The sequence below is a fragment of the Cavia porcellus genome, unplaced genomic scaffold (assembly GCF_034190915.1).
Source record: "Cavia porcellus strain 051 isolate PalLab524CR breed Dunkin Hartley unplaced genomic scaffold, mCavPor4.1 scaffold_28, whole genome shotgun sequence".
Lineage (NCBI taxonomy): Eukaryota > Metazoa > Chordata > Mammalia > Rodentia > Caviidae > Cavia > Cavia porcellus.
In genome coordinates this window covers 52,060,523-52,081,227 of record NW_026947511.1, presented here as the reverse complement: position 1 = coordinate 52,081,227, position 20,705 = coordinate 52,060,523, and the positions used below count along the sequence as shown (strand labels likewise).

Sequence of the window (20,705 nt, the reverse complement as noted above, 5' to 3'; positions counted from 1 at the left end):
GGGCTCTTGTCTTTATTCCAGAGTTCTGACTTCTAGGTGCTCCAAAGTCACACTCCTGATTCCTGTTAAGCCACCAGCTGTCCACTCGTTCAGGAGGTGGTGGGCCTGATTACCCACAACTCCGACTTACTGGTGCAGCCTTGAGTGTGGCCCTTGGCTGACTGCAGGGACTTTGGTCTTGGACAGTACACATTGTCTGGCTTCCCAAGGCCCATGTCCTCCCTGGGAGCCTGTGTGACCCTGTAACTGACATTCCTGCAAAGCCAGCTTCGTGGACACCAGGGTCAGCAAGGTGAGCTCATAGTAGTCAGGCCCACATGGACCATGGCTGCAGTGGCCTGCAGGACCTGGACAAACAATTTTTTTTTTTTTTTGTCTTTTTCATTTTTATCGGTATCGGGGATCGAACTCATGACTGCCTGCTTGCAAGGCAGGCGCTTATGCCACTGAGCTAAATCCCCAGCCCCAACAACTTTTTTTTTTTGGTACTGGGGATCAAACTCCTCAGCCTCCTGCTGGCCAGGCATGATCTTAAGGCGCTGGGCTGAATCCTCAGCCCTGGGCAAACAACTTGGCAGCCCTTGCATGTAGGGTGCCCTCACCTCAGTGAGCAGTCAGCCTAGATGAGAGGGTCTGGCCAGTTCCTGGGATGCTCTGGTGCACAGCATGTGGCTCTTTACAGATCCTTATTACTTGACAGTGAACGTTCTCCCTGCTTCCCACTCCCAGGTAGCTATTGTTTACTTTGGACATTATCCAACAATTCATCAGTTTGCGCATCATTTCTATTCAACTCCATTGAATAGAATCTTAGCCAGCTTTACCAAAAAAAGACTGAAATCCATGCATTTAGGAATGAAGAGTGAAATTGCAGTGGACCCTGCAGAGATCTAGATCATCTATACCTACGTTGAGAACCTGTATGCTAATAGGATGGAAAACAAAACAAATGAACAGATTCCTAGATACCTATGCATTACCAAGGCTGAAACAAGAAGATACAAAAATCCTGAGTAAATCAGTATCAATCCATGAAAGTGAAGCTGTAATTAAAAACCCACCAACAAGATCTGCCAGCGGGGCGGGTGGAGACCGCTGCAGGGAGCCAGGGTTCTTGGGCAGCACAAGATTCAGCCTCGGGGCTGGGGATTTAGCTCGGTGGCATAAGCGCCTGCCTTGCAAGCAGGCAGTTATGAGTTCGATCCCCGATACCGATAAAAATGAAAAAGACAAAAAAAAAAGACTCAGCCTCAGGAGAAAAATGCCAGAAAGCAGGCTGGACAAAAGGAGGAACAAGGTCGTAATCAAAGGGCAGCTGCCAGAGCTGTAGTCCAGCTTTACAAGGGAATGGATTTAATGCAGGACACACAGTTTATAAGATGACCATATTCACGCAAAGCATCAAATGCCGAGGAGTGCGGGAGACCTGTCCACACGTGAAAGGCCCAAAGAATCCAGCTGAGGGCTGGGCCCCACAGCAGTGTCCTCCATGAGTCCAGCCGGAGGCCCAAAGCCCACAACAAGGATTCATGTAAGTCTGTAACAAGGATCTCTGTCAGAAGGCCCCAAGGCCAGTGATGAAGGATTGCACCAGCAGCCTGGGCGCTCTGCACTGCAGCCAGGAAGCGAGCTCCCCAAAGAGAACTACAGCCATCCTCAACACAGTGAGGTCTGGAGCGCCCCTAACAGTGCGAACTGCTGAGTTCACATCAGCAAGGCAGCGTGACAGCTTCTCCAGAAGAATCAGCAGCAAAATCAGCAGCAAGCGCCATCTTCCTCTCATGCCCTCTAGTTTTCCTTTTATGCTGTTGGCAACAGGCCCCAGCTGGGCCTCGTATGCCCAGCACCACACTGATCCAGTCCAGCTGGGTGTCACAAGTTGCCAACCAGTTGTCCGTCCACCGCACCACCATATACCTGCACCATCTGTAGGACACAGATGCCAGCCCTAAGACCTTCAGGCAGCACTGGAAAGCAAGCACTCCAAGCTCTTACCCCATCAAATCGGCTGATGTGTGAAGCAGAACAACGTTCCCACATGAATTCACAACACCTTTGGCTCTTGACTGTCTCAGACTTAGGTACCAAACCTGCAGCGGCACAAACTGTTAGCCAAAATAAAGGGCCACAGATACACACACTCTTATGCTGTTCTCTTTTGGGCTTCACACAAAGACAATTCTGTGTAAATGTACAGTTGACACTTGATTTGGAAATCTGAAAATCGGTCCATCCTTGTTAAAAAAATTTTTTTACAATTGTAATTATATTGATGTTCATATGATATAAAATAATTCATTTAATAAAGTAGGACTTTGGTTCTACCAACAAAGAAAAACTCAGGCCCTGAGAGATTCATGCTGAATTCTGTAAGAAATTTAGAGCAGACCTAACCCCAGTATTTCTTAGACTCTAATAAAGCTGAGAGTGAAGCAGTACTCCCAAACCCATTCCTGGAATCAAGCTACTACCATTTTTTAGTAGGTTCCTTCAATTTTTTTTTTTGTTTTGTTTTTGTGGGGTTTTTTTTTGGGGGGGGGATTTTATTTTATTTTTTATTTAAAGAGAAAACAAAACAGTAAAAGGGTACAAGTAATACAGAATTTCAAAAAAAATAAACAGTAAGAAATCACTAGTTAATAAATTACATATTGTCATCTTAGAAATAGTTGATCAAGTTACAAAATTAAGCATACAAAGTGGACATTCAAACAGTGAAACTGCAAACAGTTGTGTTCAATGATCCAACAAAAACTTAGTAATATGGTCATCTATCTTACACACTTGCAGTTATGCTCCATTAGAGCACTTTCTTTTCCTCTCTTTTTTTCAATAACATTTAAACATTTTGGGTTTTATTACTCTCACAGTTCTTATTAAGAGAATAAAATCAAATGTGACAAAACAAAGCAGAGTCGGTCAAAACAAAGGATGGACATAATACATGATGGAAAAACAGAGTACCAGGTAATCAGCAATGGTTACCATAATGCCCCTTGCTACCTTAAAAAGAATTGCCTATCCCATCAGGTATAATAAAATTGAACATAACAGTACAGAACAAAACCAATAAAACCTAAACATTGGAGACATTACTGAACTTCAAAAGAAGATAATAGTTAAACCAGGGTAGGCATCATAGTTAATCTTATTGCCTTCAGAGTAGTTGCCTGTACCCTCAAAATTGATAATATCAAACAGAACAGAATAGAGTAAAATCACTCAAAACAAGATGGTGAGAGCAATACGGGGCTTCAAATCGAGTTAATAGGAAATCAAAAAAGTTACTATAATATATCCTGCTAATTTTTAAAGAATTTTTTCCCTTAATTAAAAAATAATGGGACTGGGGATTTAGCTCAGCGGCATAAGCACCTGCCTTGCAAGCAAGCAGTCGTGAGTTCAATCCCCAGTCCGTAGCAATAAAGAGGAAAAAGACAAAAAAAAAAAAAAAAAAAAAAAAGACATGAAAAAAATAATAATAAAATAAATTTTTTAAAAAGGGGAGAATGAGATAAAAGAGGACATAACAGCATAATAACAATACAGGTCAGAACAGAACAATTTAAACAACATAGTGTTTTACCACAAGATAACCCGACTTAATAGTAGTTACCATAGTGTCTCTTTTCTTGAAATATTTGAGTATACTTCGTATACTATAGCATCAAGCATATCAAGACAGTGTGAAACCATTCAAGAGGATGAAAGTATTACAAGGTATTCAGAACCAGCTAACAGAAAACAAACAATGGTTTCTATATTATCTCTTTGCCTATATAAAAAAATTTGTTTATACTATCATATATAATAAAATCCAATAAGACACAACATGGCAAAAGCAATGGAGACAGAAGAACAACAATTTGATGGGACTTCAAAACAAGATACTAAATCAGCACTAGCTTTATGGTGTCTGGTTTTCTTTAAAATAGCTGTTCATATCATCACAGACAGTAATTTTTTTTTTTTTTGGTACTGGGATCTAACTCAGGACTTGAGCTTGCCAGGCAGGTATTTATTTGCTGAGCTGAATTCCTGCCCTTCAGGCTAGCTTTGAACTCAGTGTGTAGCCCTGGCTGGCCGGGAACTCACAGAGCTCCTCTTGCCTCAGCCTCCCAAGGGCTGGCATAGAGGTGTGTGCTACCACATCCGCTGCTTCCTTCATTCTTTACCTGAGATTTCAGTGCATACATGAGTATGTAGGCTGGGTGCGGTGCTGCACGTTGGTAAACCCAACACTCCAGGAGGTTGAGGCAGGAGGATTGCTGCAAGTTCAAGGCCAGACTGAACTGTATATTGAAATCCTGTCTCAAAAAACCAAAATAAATAAAAATAGGGGCCAAGGATTTCACTCAGTAGGTCAAACACTTGCCTGGTAAGCACAAGGTCGTGAGTTTGATCCCTGGTACCAAAAAATAAAAAATAAAATTTAAAAAAAAATATATATGTGAAATGACAATTTTCATATTCAAACTAGGACAAAAAAAGCTGGGTGTGATGATACACACTTGTAATCCTGGCACTTAGGAGGAGGTTGAGGCAGGAGGATTGTTGCAAGTTTGAGACAGTCTGGGCTACAAAATGAGGTCAAGGCCAGCCTGAACTGCATAGAGAGACCCTGTCTCAAAAAAAAAAAAAAAAAAAAAAAAAGACAAAAAATAAACTAACCCCAAACATTCGCTAGAGACCTAAAAACCCAGTGCAAGCCTCCTTCCTGAGTTCAGAGTCGGTTTCCCACTTGTAGGCAGCTTGTCAGATTCGAACTTCAGAAAATGCAGCCTTTTCTCATGATGTCTCCAGGCTCAGTTTCTCTGTTTCTAGGCCCTGTGGCTGACGTGGGGACTTGGCTCCTTGTAGAGCTCATTTCCTAGAGTCAGGTATGGTGCTGCACAATGTAATCCCAGCACACCAGAAGGCTGATGCAGGAGGGTCACAGCCCCAGCCCAGTCAGAGCAATTTAGTAGCTTTGTCTCAAAACAGAAAATGAAAAGGGCTGGGGATGCATGCCTCTCAGTGGAAAGCCTCTGGGGTCCATCTCCAGCACTGGGGAAAACAGTAGACTAAGTTGTTTTTACTTGAAGAGGAGGGGAAAAAACACAGTCTCCAGCAAGCAGGGGTCTTCGGTAAGGACTGGTCAGTGTTATCAGTGCTGGGCCTTGTCAGATTTTGTGAGTTTTCACCTTCAGGCCACTGAGAGCAGAAGGGATGAGAGACCCCGAATGCTGACTCAGGCCTGGAGGCCCAAGGGGCTCCACTGCAGAAAGGGCACCGTAGGCCAGTGGGCAAGCAGGGAAGAGACTGAAGTGGGACAGAAAGATGCCCAAAAGCACAGGAGGAGGTGGGGAAGCAGTGAGTGTTGGAGAACTGGATGAGGTGCTTAGTTCACCCCTTGAAAAAAGGAAAAAAAATTTTTTTTGACCCAGGTTCTCACTAGTTCAAATTGATCTTGAACTTGAGGTGATCCTCTTGCCTCGGCCTCCCAAGTGCTGACATTATAGGTGTGCACAACACGTCCGGTTGTTGAGCTCATTTTAAAACTAGGAAAAATGTGCTGGGGATTTAGCTCAGTGGCATAAACACCTGCCTGGCAAGCTTTAGGTTGTGAGTTCGATCCCCGGTATCAAAAAAAGAAAATCAAATAGGGAAAATGTGAAGCTTTCCTTAAAGGTTTTTGGGGGAACCCCTAACCAAATGAGAAGTGTGCCGCTCGGGTTGGGGCAGGTTTGTTCTGTCTTTCAGCTGAGCCTGTCGGTGTTGGTGTCCTCCCAAACTCATCCCCGGATGTCCCCTCTGGCCCTCCTGTCCCAGCGCTGATCTGGATGGACCTGAGCCGGCTTTCCAGGCGGAAACAGCGGCGCGGCCGCAGCCCTCGGGACCGAGCTGGCGCAGCCCGTGTGGGCAGGGCAGCGGCTGAACCAACCACCAGGGCGTGTGAGGCGAGCCTCGGGCTTTCTGTGTAGCTCAGCGGCCACCCATGGGCCCTTCTGGGAGCCTGGATTCTCAGGATCTGGCCCCGAGTGCTGCTGAACGGGAGCCCCAGCTGCTGTGGGGCCCACACCCACGCAGTCTCACAGGCTGTTCAGTGACGCACGATGCCCTCCCCAGGCAGAGTGAACTCCCCGGTGCCCAAAGCATCCACACCCCACAGCCCCCTCTCCTTCTCCACCTGGTCCTGGCAAGGTGGGATGCCCTTCTGCCCTGGAGGCTTGGAGAGCTCACCAGGTGCCACCACAAACCCCTGGAACCCCGCAGGTGGAGGCTGAGGCAGGAAGGTCATGAGTTCGAGGCCAGCCTGGGCAGCAGCGTGCGAACACCCTCGCTTCCCAAAGTGGGTCCTCTCCCTACGTGTTCTGGTCTTCAAAACCGCCCACGTCAACAAAACAAAACAAAACAAAAAACCCGCCCACGTCCCGGGTCTTTCATCCCGGCATCCAGGCCTTAAACTGCGTTCCTGCGTCTGGCAGCGGGAGACCCCGCCCTCGCAGGGCCGCTCTTTGGGACCAGCAGACAGGGTTTCCCTCCCTTCCTTCGCTCAAACTCCCCAAGTCACACGCAACTTCGCCTGCTTCTCCGAGGCTGCGCTGGGCTTCCCCACCACGCTGTCCTCCGCCCCCAGTCCACTCCATGGGCCCAGCTTGGTCGAACCCACGCCACGTGGGTACGCAGTCCGGGGACCTGCTGCCTGGCGCATGCGTGTGCATGTAGGTGTGCGTGTGCATGTGTGTGGGCGCTTGCACATCACAAGCGCTCCTGGGGATTAAACCTAGGTGTCCACCCTCAGCTGCACCCGGCTCTGGCTCCCTTTGCTTTTCTCAGACGGCCTTGAGCCGAGCTGCAGACCAAGCTGCAGAGGCTACCGACCGGGTGTGGGCCTGCGAAGTCCGGGTGCAGAGAGTCTGGGTTCTACTCAGGCTGAGGTCAGAGGCCACAAGTTCAAACCCCGCCTACTTGGGCGCTTGGGCCCCATCGCCCACAGAGAGGCCGAGGCAGGGTGGGAGCCAGGCGGTGCCAGGCCTCATTGCTTCCATTGATGCCAGGGAACTCACGGGGACGTAGGACCCGGTTCTCACCCTGTTTGTGTAGAACCAAGTTGTGAGCCAAGGCGTCGTTGTTACTTCTGTGGCTCTGGATATCCCCTAGGGAAGACGGTGGTGTCTGGCCGAGGTGGCACCGGCTTGGACCTCTGGGGAGGTCTATCCCGGCAGCAGGTGGTGGCTTCCGGGAAAGAAGGACAAACACGCAGGGGGTTAAATAAGCTGCTTCTTTTTGCACTGTTTATTAATGTACAAAATATACAAAACCAAAAGAAAAAGAAAATATCCATCCTCAAATCCATTGTGGCTCTAACCCAAGACCCTGCACAAAACCCAACCAATTCACTGTTTTCATAGAAAACAACCGATGCCGATGGGCAGGGGCAACCTGCTGAGGCCCAGGGGCGTGTAGTGTGACCCTCGGCGGGAAGTGGGTCCCCAAGTGTCCTGTGAAGTCTCCAGGATGGTCAGAGGTGGGGTAGCCCCAAGTGCTCACCATGCAGAAAGGAATCTGCCATCATCAAACCCAGCAGACTCAAAGGCGGACGGGTACAGGTTCGACCGTGGGCACAGGGCAGTGGGGCGAGGTGCCCTCCCAGGACAGTGGGTCCCCCATGGAGTCTGTGTGAGGCCCACAGATGGGAGAGCAGGCGCAGCCAGGTGGCCCTGGGCTCTGGGCAGTGGGGCTGCACCAAGGGCCAGGACGCAGGCGGAGCCGGCAGGGCCTCCTCATCAGGGTCCACAGTCCAGGCCGGCAGCCCGGCCCTGGGCCGAAGGGGTATGTACACGGACACACACCCGAGACGGGTGGGACCGGACCGCATGGGTTGAGCCTGGGGCCAGCTCCTCTCAGCTGGGAAAGGGGACATGGGCCTCACAGAAGCCATAACTGGGGAGGAGCAGGCTGCAGCGGGGCTGCTGGCCCTAGGGCAGGGGTGGCCCGTTGACCCCGGGGTGGTAGAAGGCACAGTTGTTCTCGTAGCGGCAGTTGCCCTTCATCATGAAATGCCGGCAGACGGGGCGATTGGACATGTCTGTGGGGACAGGACATGGCAGTCAGTCAAAGCAGCAGCCCCAGGGACCCCCACCCGCCACTGGACTCAGGGAAACACTAAGCCCCATGGGAACTGGCAGCCCCTCACCTCCTCCGTGACTGTGGCCTCCATCATGTCCTCGGTGGCTCCCTCCCCCGTGGCCAGGGCCATCATGGCCACGGTGCTCATGAGGTGGCCCTCGGTGGTCATGGCCTCGGTGACCAGGAACATCATGTGGCCTGTGGCTATGGGGTCCCCCGTGTCCAGGGCCTTCATGGGGCCGATGTCCACTGCCACCCATGCTACTGCCAGGGCCTTCATGGGGCCGATGTCCACTGCCACCACCCATGCCACCTCCAGGGCTTTCGTGGGGCCGATGTCCACTGCCCATTCCTCCACCAGGGCCTTCATGGGACCGATGTCCACTGCCACTGCCCATGCCCCCGTTGGGGCCATCATGGGGGCGGTGTCCACTGCCACTGCCCATGCCCCCACCGGGGCCATCGTGGGGCCGGTGTCCACTGCCGCTGCTCATGCCCCCACTGGGGCCTTCGTGGGGCCGATGCCCAGCACCTCCAACCATGCCTCCACCGGGGCCGCCTCGTCCATTTGGCGGTCCTGCTCCAGACCGTCCTCCTCGGGCCCCTCGGAATGGAGGGGGTGGTGGAGGGGGCTCATTTCCTCCTCGGCCACCTCGGCCACGATGGTATGGTCCGGGACCAGGGCCTGGACCCCCTCGCATTGGGCCGCCCCGCATGGGATCCCCTGGCCCATCCCAGAAGGGGTCACCCCCACGGGGAGGTGGTGGGGGACCCAGGAGACGTGGACCCACTGGTCCACCAGGGCCTCCATGGGGACCTGTAGTGGACAGAGACGAAAGGAGACACGTCAGCTGCCAGTGTGCCCACTACCATTCCCGGCCTGACCTCTCTGAGCCTCCCGCCCCCTAGGACCCTCAAGCCCCCACCTGACCTACCTGGCATGGGTCCCCCCGGCCCAGGGGGGAAGTGCTGCATCCCCTTGGGGGCTCCGGGGCCTCCAGGTGGGAACCCGTTGGCAATGGGTCCAGGACCCAGAAGTCCATGTGGCACTGTTCACAAAAGAGGATGAATGATCAGCAAGGGGACCCCAACAGGAAGAAGGCAGGGCCCCCTCACCTTTGGAGGGAGGGCGGGAAGCTCACCCAGCATCTGCTTGAGCTTGTCTGAGTAGTCTGGCTGCTTCAGCAGCTCCTCCGGGGGGTGGCTGCCTGGGCTGCCCATGATGGAGGTGAGGATCTCCTGCACGTTGATGCCACCCCCGCCCGGGCCCTGCGGGCTCTTCCCAGCGCCCATGCTCCCCATGAGGTTGGCCAGCACTGGAGGCAGCTTGGAGCCAGCCGCACCATCAGGGGAGCCGCCTGGGCCACCGGGCTCCAGGGCCTCAGCATAGGGGGCCTCATCCATGGCACATTCCTGGCACAAGGGAGGGAGGGGACAGATGAAACCACTGGAAAAGAGGCAGGGACCCGACCACAGCACCCACCACCAGTGTACCACCAGGCCCCAAGGCCAACTCACCTCGTCCAGAGGGATGAGCTTGGGGGGCACGGGCTCGTAGGGCTCGGGGTCGGGCTCGTGCGGGCTGCAGGGGAGGAAGTGACGGGCTGGTTAGGCTCTGGGTCCGAACCCTGCCCTTGGCTCTCCCACCCAGACCCCCAGTGCCCACCTCTCCTTGTTGAGGAACAGCTCCTGCAGGATGCCCTTCTCCCGCTCAGCCTGTACGTGGCGCTCCTGGCTGTTGCTGCCGGGGGTGACGAGTGGTGCAGGCAGCAGCAGTGGCCTTGGGGACACCCAGGGCACCTTTTCTTCCATGCTGTCGTGGCTCAGGCGCCGGGCCGTCTCAAACGCGTGCCGGTCCGACAGGATTTCTCGCTTGGCTGCCTCCCCGAAGTCCTTGATCTTATTTACATTCACTGAGGAGAGGGCGAGAAGTGAGCCCAGATCCCAGGCACCCGGTGCACCCTGCCCACCCTGCCCGCTGGGCTGCGCTCCTCACCACGCTCCGTCTCATCCAACTCGAAGTAGAAGTACTCCCGCAGCCGGGCCTCCTCGGGCCACGTCACTGTCTTCCGCTTCCGGCCTTTCCGCGTCAGCGGCCCAGGCTCCCCGGGGCTCTCTGCTGGCCGGGCATCCAGGGCTCCTGGCTCCAACGTGGCTACAAGCAGCAGGGGTGTCACCTCGGGCCCTGGCTGGCCCTGGCCCCAGTCCCAGCCCCAGCTGGCCCGCGGGTTACCTGTGTCCATGAGCTCTGGGACCTCCACAGGGGGCACCGGGGTGCCAGGCCGGTCCACGTCCATGGCCTCAGAGGCTGGGGCTGGCTCTGGGGACGCTGGCTTGGTTGTGCTTGGCTCTGCACTTGGCTTCCCTTCAAAGGGGCTGGGCTGTGACGGAAGGGGACGAGGTGATTGCGCTTGATAGTCGGCCAGGTGGCTCTCGGGGTGGTATCTGAACCCAGCTCCTACTGCACCCACCAAGAGCAGTGGCCCCTCTCCCAACCCTGCACCCCACAGAGCCCCACTCCTCAGGGCTGTACCTTGGCAGCAGTGGGTGACAGCACCTTCTTCTTCTTTTTAATTTTGATGCCTGGGACAGGAGCTGAGTTGAGTGCGTCCAGGAAGCCCAGGCCCTCCATAGCTATGGGGAGACGGGGGCAGTGAGACCAAGGCGGGGGCCCACATGTCCCTGTCTCCGTGCTACCAAGCCGTTCTGCTTTGGGCGGGACCCACCTGACCTCCCCTCCTAAGTAATCCTGCACAAGGGGAGCTGTGGTGGGCCAGGGACCAAGGAGCCCCAAGAAGACAAAGCCATGCCAGGGACAGCAGACACAAGTGACACCCCGCCTGTGCTGGGACCCCGCCTGCACTCACGCTGTGGCGGAATGATCTTCACTTTGATCTCCTTGGTGGTGTTGGGGGTTGTGTTGAGGGGCTTGTACTTCTTCTCTGCAGGGGGGGCTGCATCTCCAGGCGTCGCTGCAGCACTGCAGAGGGGACAGTGGTCAGCAGCACCCACTCGGTGGCCCTGACCCCCCGCCCCCCAAGGCGGCCCCAGGTCACACCTCTGGCGCTTCAGGGGGATGGGCTTGAGGTTGTACTTGTCTGAGACCACCACAGTGCTGGCACTCTTCTTCACGGGCACCAGTGACGGTGTCTCCAGTTCCAGCCCTGGGGACAGGGGACCCGGAGCTCAGCCTCGGCACCAGCCCCACTACCCCAGCCCCACACCTGGCTGTGCCCAGGGCTGTTTGAGCCTCACCAGTGGAGCGAAACTTGGCGTGGCTGGGCGCCGTGGTGCGCAATGACTTGGGCTTCTCCCGCTTCTTCTCAGGCACCTCCTCAGCCCGGGCCTCGGGCTTCACCTCGGCTGGGGGGCGCTCCGGGGGCACGCTGCGGCTTTTCCCCTCTTCTCTGCGCTTCTTCCTATCTTTCTCTGTTGCAGGAAAGGACCGCAGTTGGGAGGGAGATGCTGTGTGTGGGGGAAGTAGGTGAAGGAACCCAAAAGCCACACGCGGCGTAGCTATGCACAGGAAGGACCCCAGCTCACCTGCAGGCTGCGCGCTGCTCTGGGAGCGGATGACGGCCATCCAGTCGCTGACGAGGACGGAGGCCAGCTTCCGCAGCTCTGTGGGGAGAGAAAAGGGGACAAGCATCAAAATGATTTAGTAATAAGTAGCAGGCTTTCTTATTTTGTTTATTCATCTGTCTTTTTGACGCAAGGTTCACTGCTGAAACCTAGGCTGGCTAAGAACTCATGGGATCCTCCTGCCTCAGCCTCCCAAGCACTCGATTATAGGCATGTGCTACCACACCTGGCTAGAACTATAATTGTCTTTTTTAATTGGTACTGGGGATCGAACTCACAACCTCAAACCTTGCACTTGAAAGACAGGTGCTTATGACACTAAGCTAAATCCCCGGCCCCTAGAACTATAGTTTTTTTTTTTTTTTTTTTGTCTTTTTCATTTTTATTGGTACCAGGAATCGAACTCACGACCGCCTGCTTGCAAGGCAGGTGCTTATGCCGCTGAGCTAAATCCCCAGCCCCTAGAACTATAGTTTTTAAAAGAAAGAAAAAAGCAAGGTGAGGTAGAGAGGAAGGCAGGAGTGAAGGGCAGTCTGAGAGGGGAGCGAGAGACAAGTGACAGCAAAAGCCCATCAGCCCATCTGGGGATGGTCCTACCTTCATCCTCACTCGACTTGCTCAGCTGCTTCACCAGCTTGGCTGTGTTGTTCTACAAAAGAGGAGCAGCAGAAAAGTCAATGTCAGGAAGGGATGGTGGTGAGCCCTCCACACAACCTCGGGAGGTGACCCCTTTTGGTAGGTATAATTATTCCCATGTTACAGGTGAAAACACTGAGGCTAAGCTATGTAAGGTACCCCAAGCTACACACCTATTAAACGAAATAATCCAAACTGCATCGTCTCATTCCAAATTCACTCCCCAGAGGGTCTTATATCCCAGAGTGTTTTGAGGGTTGGGTAACCCTGGGAGACTGGGAGACCCTGAGGTACCTGCTTGAGGTGGTCCACCGTGAGTGGCAGGTGCTGGAGGGTCACCAGGATCTGCTGCAGGAGGGGAATGTTGTTGGTGGTCTTGGAATAGGTCAGCCAGTTGTTAAGTAGCTTGTAGCCTCCCACGTCAATAAACCTGGAGGAGTCAGGAGCAGAACTTCTAAAGTCTTCTCCCATAGCATGGTCCCCACCAGTGACCCAGGAACCCCCACCACGTCTGTGCCTACAGCCGGCAACCCCTGCTTACTTGATCAGTATTTCAGATGACCGAGTCTGCAGCAGGATGTTCAAGTATGTGCAGCGACTCACCATCTTCCGTGCTTCCTTCATCAGACTGCAGAGCAGAGGCAGAGTCAGAGGGAGTCACCCGCACCCGCACAGTCCCAGAGAGGGGGCTGAGCTCTCCGAGAGGAGAGGCTGGGGTAGCTTCAGAGACGCTGGAAACCTCAGGATGTAGGGCACAGGCGTCTGGGGAGTGCCGGAACACGGGGACTCGGCCTCTGGAGCCCATGCCAGGGCTCGCCAGCACCCCAGTCCCTCCAGAGCCTTCGTGAGCCAGCCTGGAGGCTCCCCAGGACAGACCACTTCCAGCGGGTGGTGTATGACTCAGCACAGAACCAGAATCTATCAGCAGGCTGTGCTGTTTCAGTGAGACTCCCGGGGTGGTGGATGCCCAGCCCACTTCCGGCACTCACTCCTGGATCCGGGCTTTGAGCCCTTTGCTCTTTCCTCACTCTCCCTTCCCTCTTCTAGGAGGAACACCTCTGCCCCAGCTGCGGCCACACAGAAAACGCAGAGTCCTCTACTTACAGCAAATCTGGACCCAGACCCAGGCTCACCTGAAGATCTTGGAAATCCCGTCCGCACTCTTGACTTCCCCATCTCGGTTTAGAAAGCTGTCCAGCCCTTTGAGCAGCTCTTTGGGGTCTATGGGACCAGAACCCATGATCCTGGTTTCTAAGAACAAAATATATCCACAGAATGAATGGGAGGAAAGGCAGTCCCAGTATGTCCCCTAATAAATCCCATCACCGTATTTGACAAAACACTGCCCTAATTCTATTTTTAATTAACTGTAGTCAGCTATTTCACTCAATTATACTATTTTCTAGATAAATAAGAACCTGGTTCTACTTACAGACCATCACTACTGAGGAAACAGGCCTGGCCCATGACGCATGAGGCAAACAGGACTGAATGCCAAGGAACTAAGAGTGGCAGGCAGGGTGGCCTCCCTCCTGCTGCCCTCCCAGGACAGCTGGCTCTGCCAGACACCACCACAGCTAAACTTAAGTTCCTGTAAGAAGATATTCAACCTGCACGGCTCTTGCTTATTGGTAAGCCACTTTCCTTCACTGCTGACAGATCTGCCTGGAAAGAAGTCTAGGTGATAAAAACCGCATCCATCTTAGGTGCGGGGGCTAAATGTGTCATAAGAGTCAGCTTCTCTTTATCCAAGCCCTGTGTCCAAATCACAAGTGACAGATGTGTCTGCAGAAGTGACAGGTGACAGCAAGGAAAATAACCTTGAAAAGAGAATCCCGGGGCTGGGGATTTAGCTCAGCGGCATAAGCACCTGCCTTACAAGCAGGCAGTCTTGAGTTCGATCCCTGGTACCAATTAAAAGGAAAAAGACAAAAAAAAAAAAAAAAAAAAGAGAATCCCTGTTGCAGAGGATTTGGGGAAAGCACCCAGATAATGGGTAAAAAGGATATAAAGTAAATAAAATAGGTCCTCCTAAGCCCTGAATAATGTTACTCCCTGATCAAATACTACATATGTTTTATTGTTCAGTTAAAAGTTTGTGGCTTCAAAAACAAAACCTGACCCTCTACTTAGAAGTAACCTCCTGATTCTGCCAAAAAAGCCTAAATCTAAAACTCAAGGAATAGCAGGAAAAAACTCAAGATTGGTCAAGTGCTATAGTTTCTAAACAGCTGCTCTGGACTGGGCCGGAAAAGTTCATCAAAAGCTGGACTTTTTCATGGAAGGAACAGAAGCGTGAAGCAATGCTTTAGACCAGAACCAAAATTCTAGAGTGGTGAGTTAGGCTCAGGACGGCTTTGATGGGCATTTTCTCCACACTCCCTTATCCACAGTGGCTTCTGAGAACTGACGGAGGAAGCCACGCAACAATGTCCACATTTGGATTGCACCAAGCAGAGGCCACAGATGCAACCCCAGTGGAGAGAAAAATCAGCATTTCACCAAGACAACTATAGCCTGTGCAGGACAGAACCTTCAACCTCCACAAAGACAAGTGGAACCTGAGGCCAGAGAAAAACATCCAAAGAGAATACTGAAAAATGATAGAATTCAAATTACATATATATATATATATATATATTTTGTCTTTTTCATTTTTATCGGTACCGGGGATCGAACTCACGACCACCTGCTTGCAAGGCAGGTGCTTATGCCACTGAGCTAAATCCCCAGCCCCAAATTACTTATATTTTTGAGCCAAAACAAAAAACCCTCCACGCAACAGGTCAATTTCTAAGTGTATTGTCTTAATGACTGAGGCAAACAGCAGAGGCAGAAATGCTATGGGGCAAGCAAATCCAGCCTACTACGCTGTCACTGCCACCCCAGAGCCGCCACAAGGACAAGTGGCACCTGAGACTGAAGAACATTCAATAGAATACCAAAAAGATCAGAAACTTGTGAGCCAGACCCACTGATGTACAGTAGTCACCACACAGACAGGCTTTGGGAGAAGGAAATTCTTCCCACATAGTGAGACCCTTTACAGTGATATACAGAAAACTATATAAAGATATAACAGACTTCCCATGTGTTGAAAGCTGGAAAAGCAACAAATAGTTGTAAAGTCATGGTACATATCAAAAGTAACCAAGAATCTTTTAAAATGTCTACACAAACATGCACACACCTATAAGTGAGATTCCAAACCAAAATATGTACCATTGGTAAAAATCCATGAATTAAACATTTCAAACTAGGGCCCCCTTGAACTTAGCCAACTTGGGCTGATTCAAATCCAGGCTGAATAAACATCAGCTTGGAGCATTTTCCCGCTTGCTCACTGCAGAGGGAGACAGAAAGCCATTCTTCCAAGGACAATGGACCAATCAGTACCAAGCTGCATCCACTGCCCTCTGCTGGAAATGGGAGCCAGCCACTCTGCAATCCCCATTGTACAGAGAAGCTGGAAAGACAGGCACAAGAGTCAGGAAGCTAGGAGACAAAACAGAACAAAAACTTCATTCCCAGGACTGTTTTGGAAATCTAACAGAAATTATCTTACGTGATATAGTTTCAAGTGGACTTTCTCACAGTGGCCTCTCCTTCCCTCATTTAATGAAGAGCCCTAAGCATCACAGAGCAGTCTCCTAGTTAGCATATTCTCAAAGAAGTTCCCAGGTACTCAAGTGAAAAGAAATGCAGAGCACAGTATTCCCAGGAGAGGCCCCGAGGCAGCCTTTGAGGGGACCAAGGAAGGCAAAGACAGGGATCCAGTGTCCTAGAGCCCGGAATCCAAGCTCTGGGAAGCCCTCTGGAGCCACAAAGGATCCAGGATGTGTTCTAAACAGAAACAGAAGCAGCAGCAGCAGCAGCACTACCTACGGGGGAAAGAACAGAACCCTGGCTACCTCCGGCTGCTGAGAACAAGGCCTCTTGCAAGGCTACAGGCCAAGCTGGGCTTCATTCCCAGCCTTACTGGAGACCTTGTCCTCCTCCTACCTTCACCCTGAACTCCACTGAGGGCTAATTAACCTCAGCCCAAATTATTCCACACCCAGCAATGAAACAGGAGACCTGGCTCAGGAAAAAATTCTGCGCTAGCCAAAGCCCTTTAAAGAGCTGATCACAACCACTTCCTACCAAAGGCAAAGGAGTCTCATAGCTATTGTACTCTCAAGGCCTTAGCACTTCTGGGAATGAAGCTGCTTGGCTTCTCAGTGTTCAGGAATTTCCTGATTCAATGGTGTACTGCATTATGTCTCTCAGGTGATTCAGGGACTCAGATTTCCTCTCAAGTGACAAGTATCTAACCCTCAGAAGTCATTTTGAAATTCTGATATGAAGGTGAGCTCAGTGGCACATGCCTGTAATGTCAGCACTAGGGAGGCCAAGGCCTGAAATACATAGGGAGGCTTGCCGAACAAAAAATCTGCTATGTGACCACCTCAAAAGCTTATCTGGTTTTCAATAAAGATGCGAAATCACATACACCATTGCCATACATGGAGAAGGTTCCAGAATGTAATTCTGGCCCAGTAGGATGGCAACACCTATATAATCCCAGCACTTAAGAAGGCCGAGGCAGGGGGGTTGCTGCGGCCAAGGCTATACAGTGAGCTCACAGCCACTCTAAAATATACAGCAAGACTGTCTAAGAAAAAAAAAAAAAGTCATTATGGCCAGACTACAGAGGTCAGGTTCTCTGGTAGATCTGGTTTCCCTAACCAGACTTTGCTTCCTATCTCCCACATTTAAGGAAGCTTCTCTTTATTAATCAGTTCCTGCTCACTAGAGGCCAGGAACCCCAGCAGGTAGGATGTTCAGCTCCAAAGGAAGATAAGCTGCAGAGGCACAGGGGAAACTGATTAAAAACACACACACACACACACACACACACACACACACACAAAATTTGTGGTCAATAGACATGTGGAAAAGTCCCACCCACCCAACACAGCAGTTACAGTTTGAGAATCTGTACCCAGGAGAAAATCAGCCCTAGTCTCCAAGTCACCCTGGGACAGCCGTACAAAACGGTTACTGGAAACTCCAAGCTTCAATACAGGACCTTAAAAAGTGAGAGAAGTACATGGAGTCTGGTAAGATTAAGCTGGGGGAAGAAAGGTAAGCAAAGAACCGACACCCAGCACCACCCTCAGACAGGGCATGGCTTTCAGCATGCACCCAGCCACAGCACCGCACAGGCAGAGCACCAAGGAGGGCACGGTGTTCTTCAGTAGGGAAAAAGAAATTCAAAAAAGGTGGCTCTTTGGGGAAAAGAAATGAAGGTCGTGAAATGTAATACCAGAAATGTTTTGCTTACCAGAAACCGTAGCTTGATTCCCCCTGCCTTGCGTTTACAACTGCCGCCTCCTTTCCTAAAGATTCACTTCTCATCCTAGTACCAACATACAGGAACTAAGCACTGGAGAACGTAATAAAGCACTGGACACAAGAGTTTACCCCAAAAACAGAGTGGGGAGTCAGGGCGACTTAGAAGTTCTCAAAGTACCCTCCCCTCTAGATTCTCAACACATAGCAATCAAAGCAGGAGGCTGAGGCCTAGGTCCCAAGCAACAATGCCACAGCTGTGTCATTAGGCCCTGATTGTCAATAACGTGACAACCCTTTCAATCTCCTACAACACACGCGCGCACACACAGCCCCTCTGGGAGCCCCGCAGACTGAAGGTACAGTTGAGGTGTGCCTGGCTTCAGCCCTGGGCAACAGAAGTGGGTACACTTCCAAAGCTGTGGTGATGGGTGGAGGAGGGTTAAAATAAAAGGTAACAGACTGGCTGTTAAAACATAGAAACTAGAGCCACTCGAGGCGAGGGTCACCCAGGGAACGTGACTCCCTCGAGCTTTATCCCTTTAAGAGAAAGGCTTTTTAAAGATTACATCAAAGTGGGGGGGGGGTTCTCCCTAACTGCAGAGCACACAGGAGGCGAGACCAGCAGAGCGGAGGGGTGGAGTCCCGAGGGTGGAGCAGCTGATTACATCACCGATCCACGCGGCTCCTCCCCTCCACCAGGGCTGGGGCGGCCCAAGCTCAAGATGGCAGAGGGAGAAGACAACAAAGGAGGAGGCCATTTTGTAGCCGAAGACAACTCCAAAAGCGACCGGCAAGGCTCTGCCAGAGCTGCAATCGCACTACAAAACAGTCTTCAGTTAAAAAAAGAGGAAAAAAAGCGAAGGCCGCCCCCACGCTAAATAATCTTTGACTTATTTTGAATTAGCGTAATGAAAATAAAAGCAGTTAAAATTATTTCAAAGAACAATTTTTTACGGGGAAGAAATGAATTGCAACTGAAGTTCAATTGCTACCATCGACCACCCCACCCTCCCTATACAGAGAAGGGGGGAGGATTTGGCCCCCTCTCAACAAATAGGGTTGAGATGGGAGGACAAGAGAAAAACGGGTCGACACAACCTGCAACGCCGCTTGGAAGACAAAAGGACAAGGAAAGTCGCCATATTGAAGCAGGGAAGAAAAAATTCCTTTTAACGACACAAATCCTTTAGAAAGCTAGCATTCAATTTCACTAAATGGCTTTTAAAATTATATTCCTGGATTCCACATTTCCCACCCTTTCCACCCTCTATTTTAGCTTTATCCCGCAATCAAAAAAGTATCAAGTTAAAAATTGTTATATCACTTTGCTTTTAAATAACCTATGCAATCTGCAACAATTACAAAACATTTACCTCCCGATTGTTATGTATTGATACTATTTTGTGCTAAATTGTCTTGCAATCTTTATTCTTAGATTGCCACCTACTTTTAACATACAATATACCCCAAGCAAATTACATTAAAACTGAGAGGACTTAACAATCATTTAAAGCCATAGCCAGCTATTTTTCTCTGCCCATCTCCTTACCCTGCAATCTTTATGTACAGATTGCTTATTAATCTGGCAAATTGAAAGGCGCCCTGCTTGTCTCACACACAAAGAAGTGGGACTTCTGGGCCACAAGATCCACCATCTTTTGTATGTGAGCTCATTAACCCTTTTGAAGACTGCTGCTACCCAGAGGAACGTAATCATTCCTCCTTATAAAAAGCAAACACATGCTTTGGCAGTCTGGAAATTGCCTGGATTACCAAGGGTTAACCATCAATATTCTCACTTGCTGGCCCTCCCTGCACCCTCTCCTTGCCTGCTGCAGAGCAGGGAAGAGGTAGGTGGTAGGGGAGAGAAAACAAGACTGCTCAGACCTAAAGGCCCTTTTAATGGAGATCAAGTGACCGGATTGGTCCTTCTCCAGCTCTACATTTGTTCTATGGTCTTATTTCTTCCTCCCATTATTTTTGGTTTCACAACGGGAAACGTTGATTTCTTGTTGCAAGGCTGGTTTTTGAAAATTCGACACTTACTATCCAATTTTTTTGCGACGTCAGCACCTCGGGCTCAGGGGGGGAGGGGGCAAAATTTGGAGGAAAAAAATAAAACAACCAACCAGGACCCAAAACTCGATTACTTAGGGGGCCTCATTGGATCAAAAAGTCTCTTGAAAAATAAAGGCCGACTCAGTATTCATTTCCCCCCACCCGACTCCATTTAGGGAGGGGGGTCGTAGAAAAAAATTCTGAGTGGATGCAAAAAAGTAAACGCTGAATGAGTGAAATTGGGTTGGGTTTGGGAAGGGAGGGTGGTTGATTATTTTTGAAGTATGTGGTGACGGTCCTTCGGCCACAGATCTCAAGTCCCAAGCAGCGTGGGCTGGTGGGGTGGGCAAATAGGTGGGCAGGGGCAGAAGACACAAGTGGTTGTTGGGCTGGTGGCTGCGGTTTTCCCTTTCCCCCCTCTGGATCCTTTCAAGGGCTTAGATGTTGATGAGGCTCGTTTCTGTTTTCCTCGTGGCTGGCCTGTCTTTCTCCAAGAAAATTCAAACCTGGGGTAAAAGGAACACAAAGGAGAAAGATACAATCAATAAGGGTGGTTTTTCCAACAGTCCACGCTACCATCTTTTTCATCCCAAAATACAGCCCAGTGCTCCATCCCGAATACAGCCGCTTTGGACAAGCCGCGGCTCCCAAACAGACCCAATCCTATCCCGCTTCCCAGCACAATGCCCTACTCAAAAAAAAAAAAAAAAATCAAAAGATAAAAACCACCGGCTTCTATAAAGCAGACGCCCCATAAACTTACCTCTAAACGAACTCCAGAATGGCGGCTCCTGGATCGGGCGGAGTCTTTTATACCCGGACACCGCCCGACGCGCCCAAACGTACTGACAAAGCGCCCTTGTCGCGAGATATTGTGCGCGAGGCGTGACTTTATTGGTCAACGCGAAGGACGACTCGCCAACGGATTGGTTAACTTTCAGGCAGCCCCTTCCCTGGCCCCCGTTTCCGCCTCCTTCTTG

At 51.0% G+C, this 20,705-nt stretch overlaps 1 protein-coding gene across 3 annotated transcripts; it reads right to left on the bottom strand.

Moving 5' to 3' along the window:
* Window positions 1-7,250: 7,250 nt before the first annotated feature.
* Ppp1r10 (protein phosphatase 1 regulatory subunit 10) lies at window positions 7,251-20,680 on the bottom strand. Of its 3 annotated transcripts, XM_023562887.2 has the most exons (19): window positions 20,489-20,680; window positions 19,714-20,231; window positions 13,464-13,581; window positions 12,872-12,958; window positions 12,625-12,760; window positions 12,292-12,343; window positions 11,656-11,733; window positions 11,368-11,577; window positions 11,171-11,276; window positions 10,980-11,092; window positions 10,646-10,746; window positions 10,346-10,493; window positions 10,109-10,267; window positions 9,779-10,025; window positions 9,631-9,694; window positions 9,255-9,525; window positions 9,048-9,161; window positions 8,180-8,929; window positions 7,251-8,071 (listed from the first exon to the last, which is right to left on the bottom strand). In XM_023562887.2, the coding sequence occupies exons 3-19, from the start codon at window positions 13,568-13,570 to the stop codon at window positions 7,962-7,964; spliced, it is 2,853 nt and encodes a 950-aa protein (XP_023418655.1). In that variant the 5' UTR covers window positions 13,571-13,581; window positions 19,714-20,231; window positions 20,489-20,680; the 3' UTR covers window positions 7,251-7,961. The 3 variants fall into 3 exon arrangements, with proteins under 3 accessions (XP_023418655.1, XP_063095336.1, XP_004999364.1); XM_063239266.1 differs by lacking the exon at window positions 20,489-20,680 and having other exon boundaries at window positions 19,714-20,463; XM_004999307.4 differs by lacking the exon at window positions 20,489-20,680 and having other exon boundaries at window positions 11,368-11,541; window positions 19,714-20,462.
* Between the last annotated feature and the right edge of the window lie 25 nt (window positions 20,681-20,705).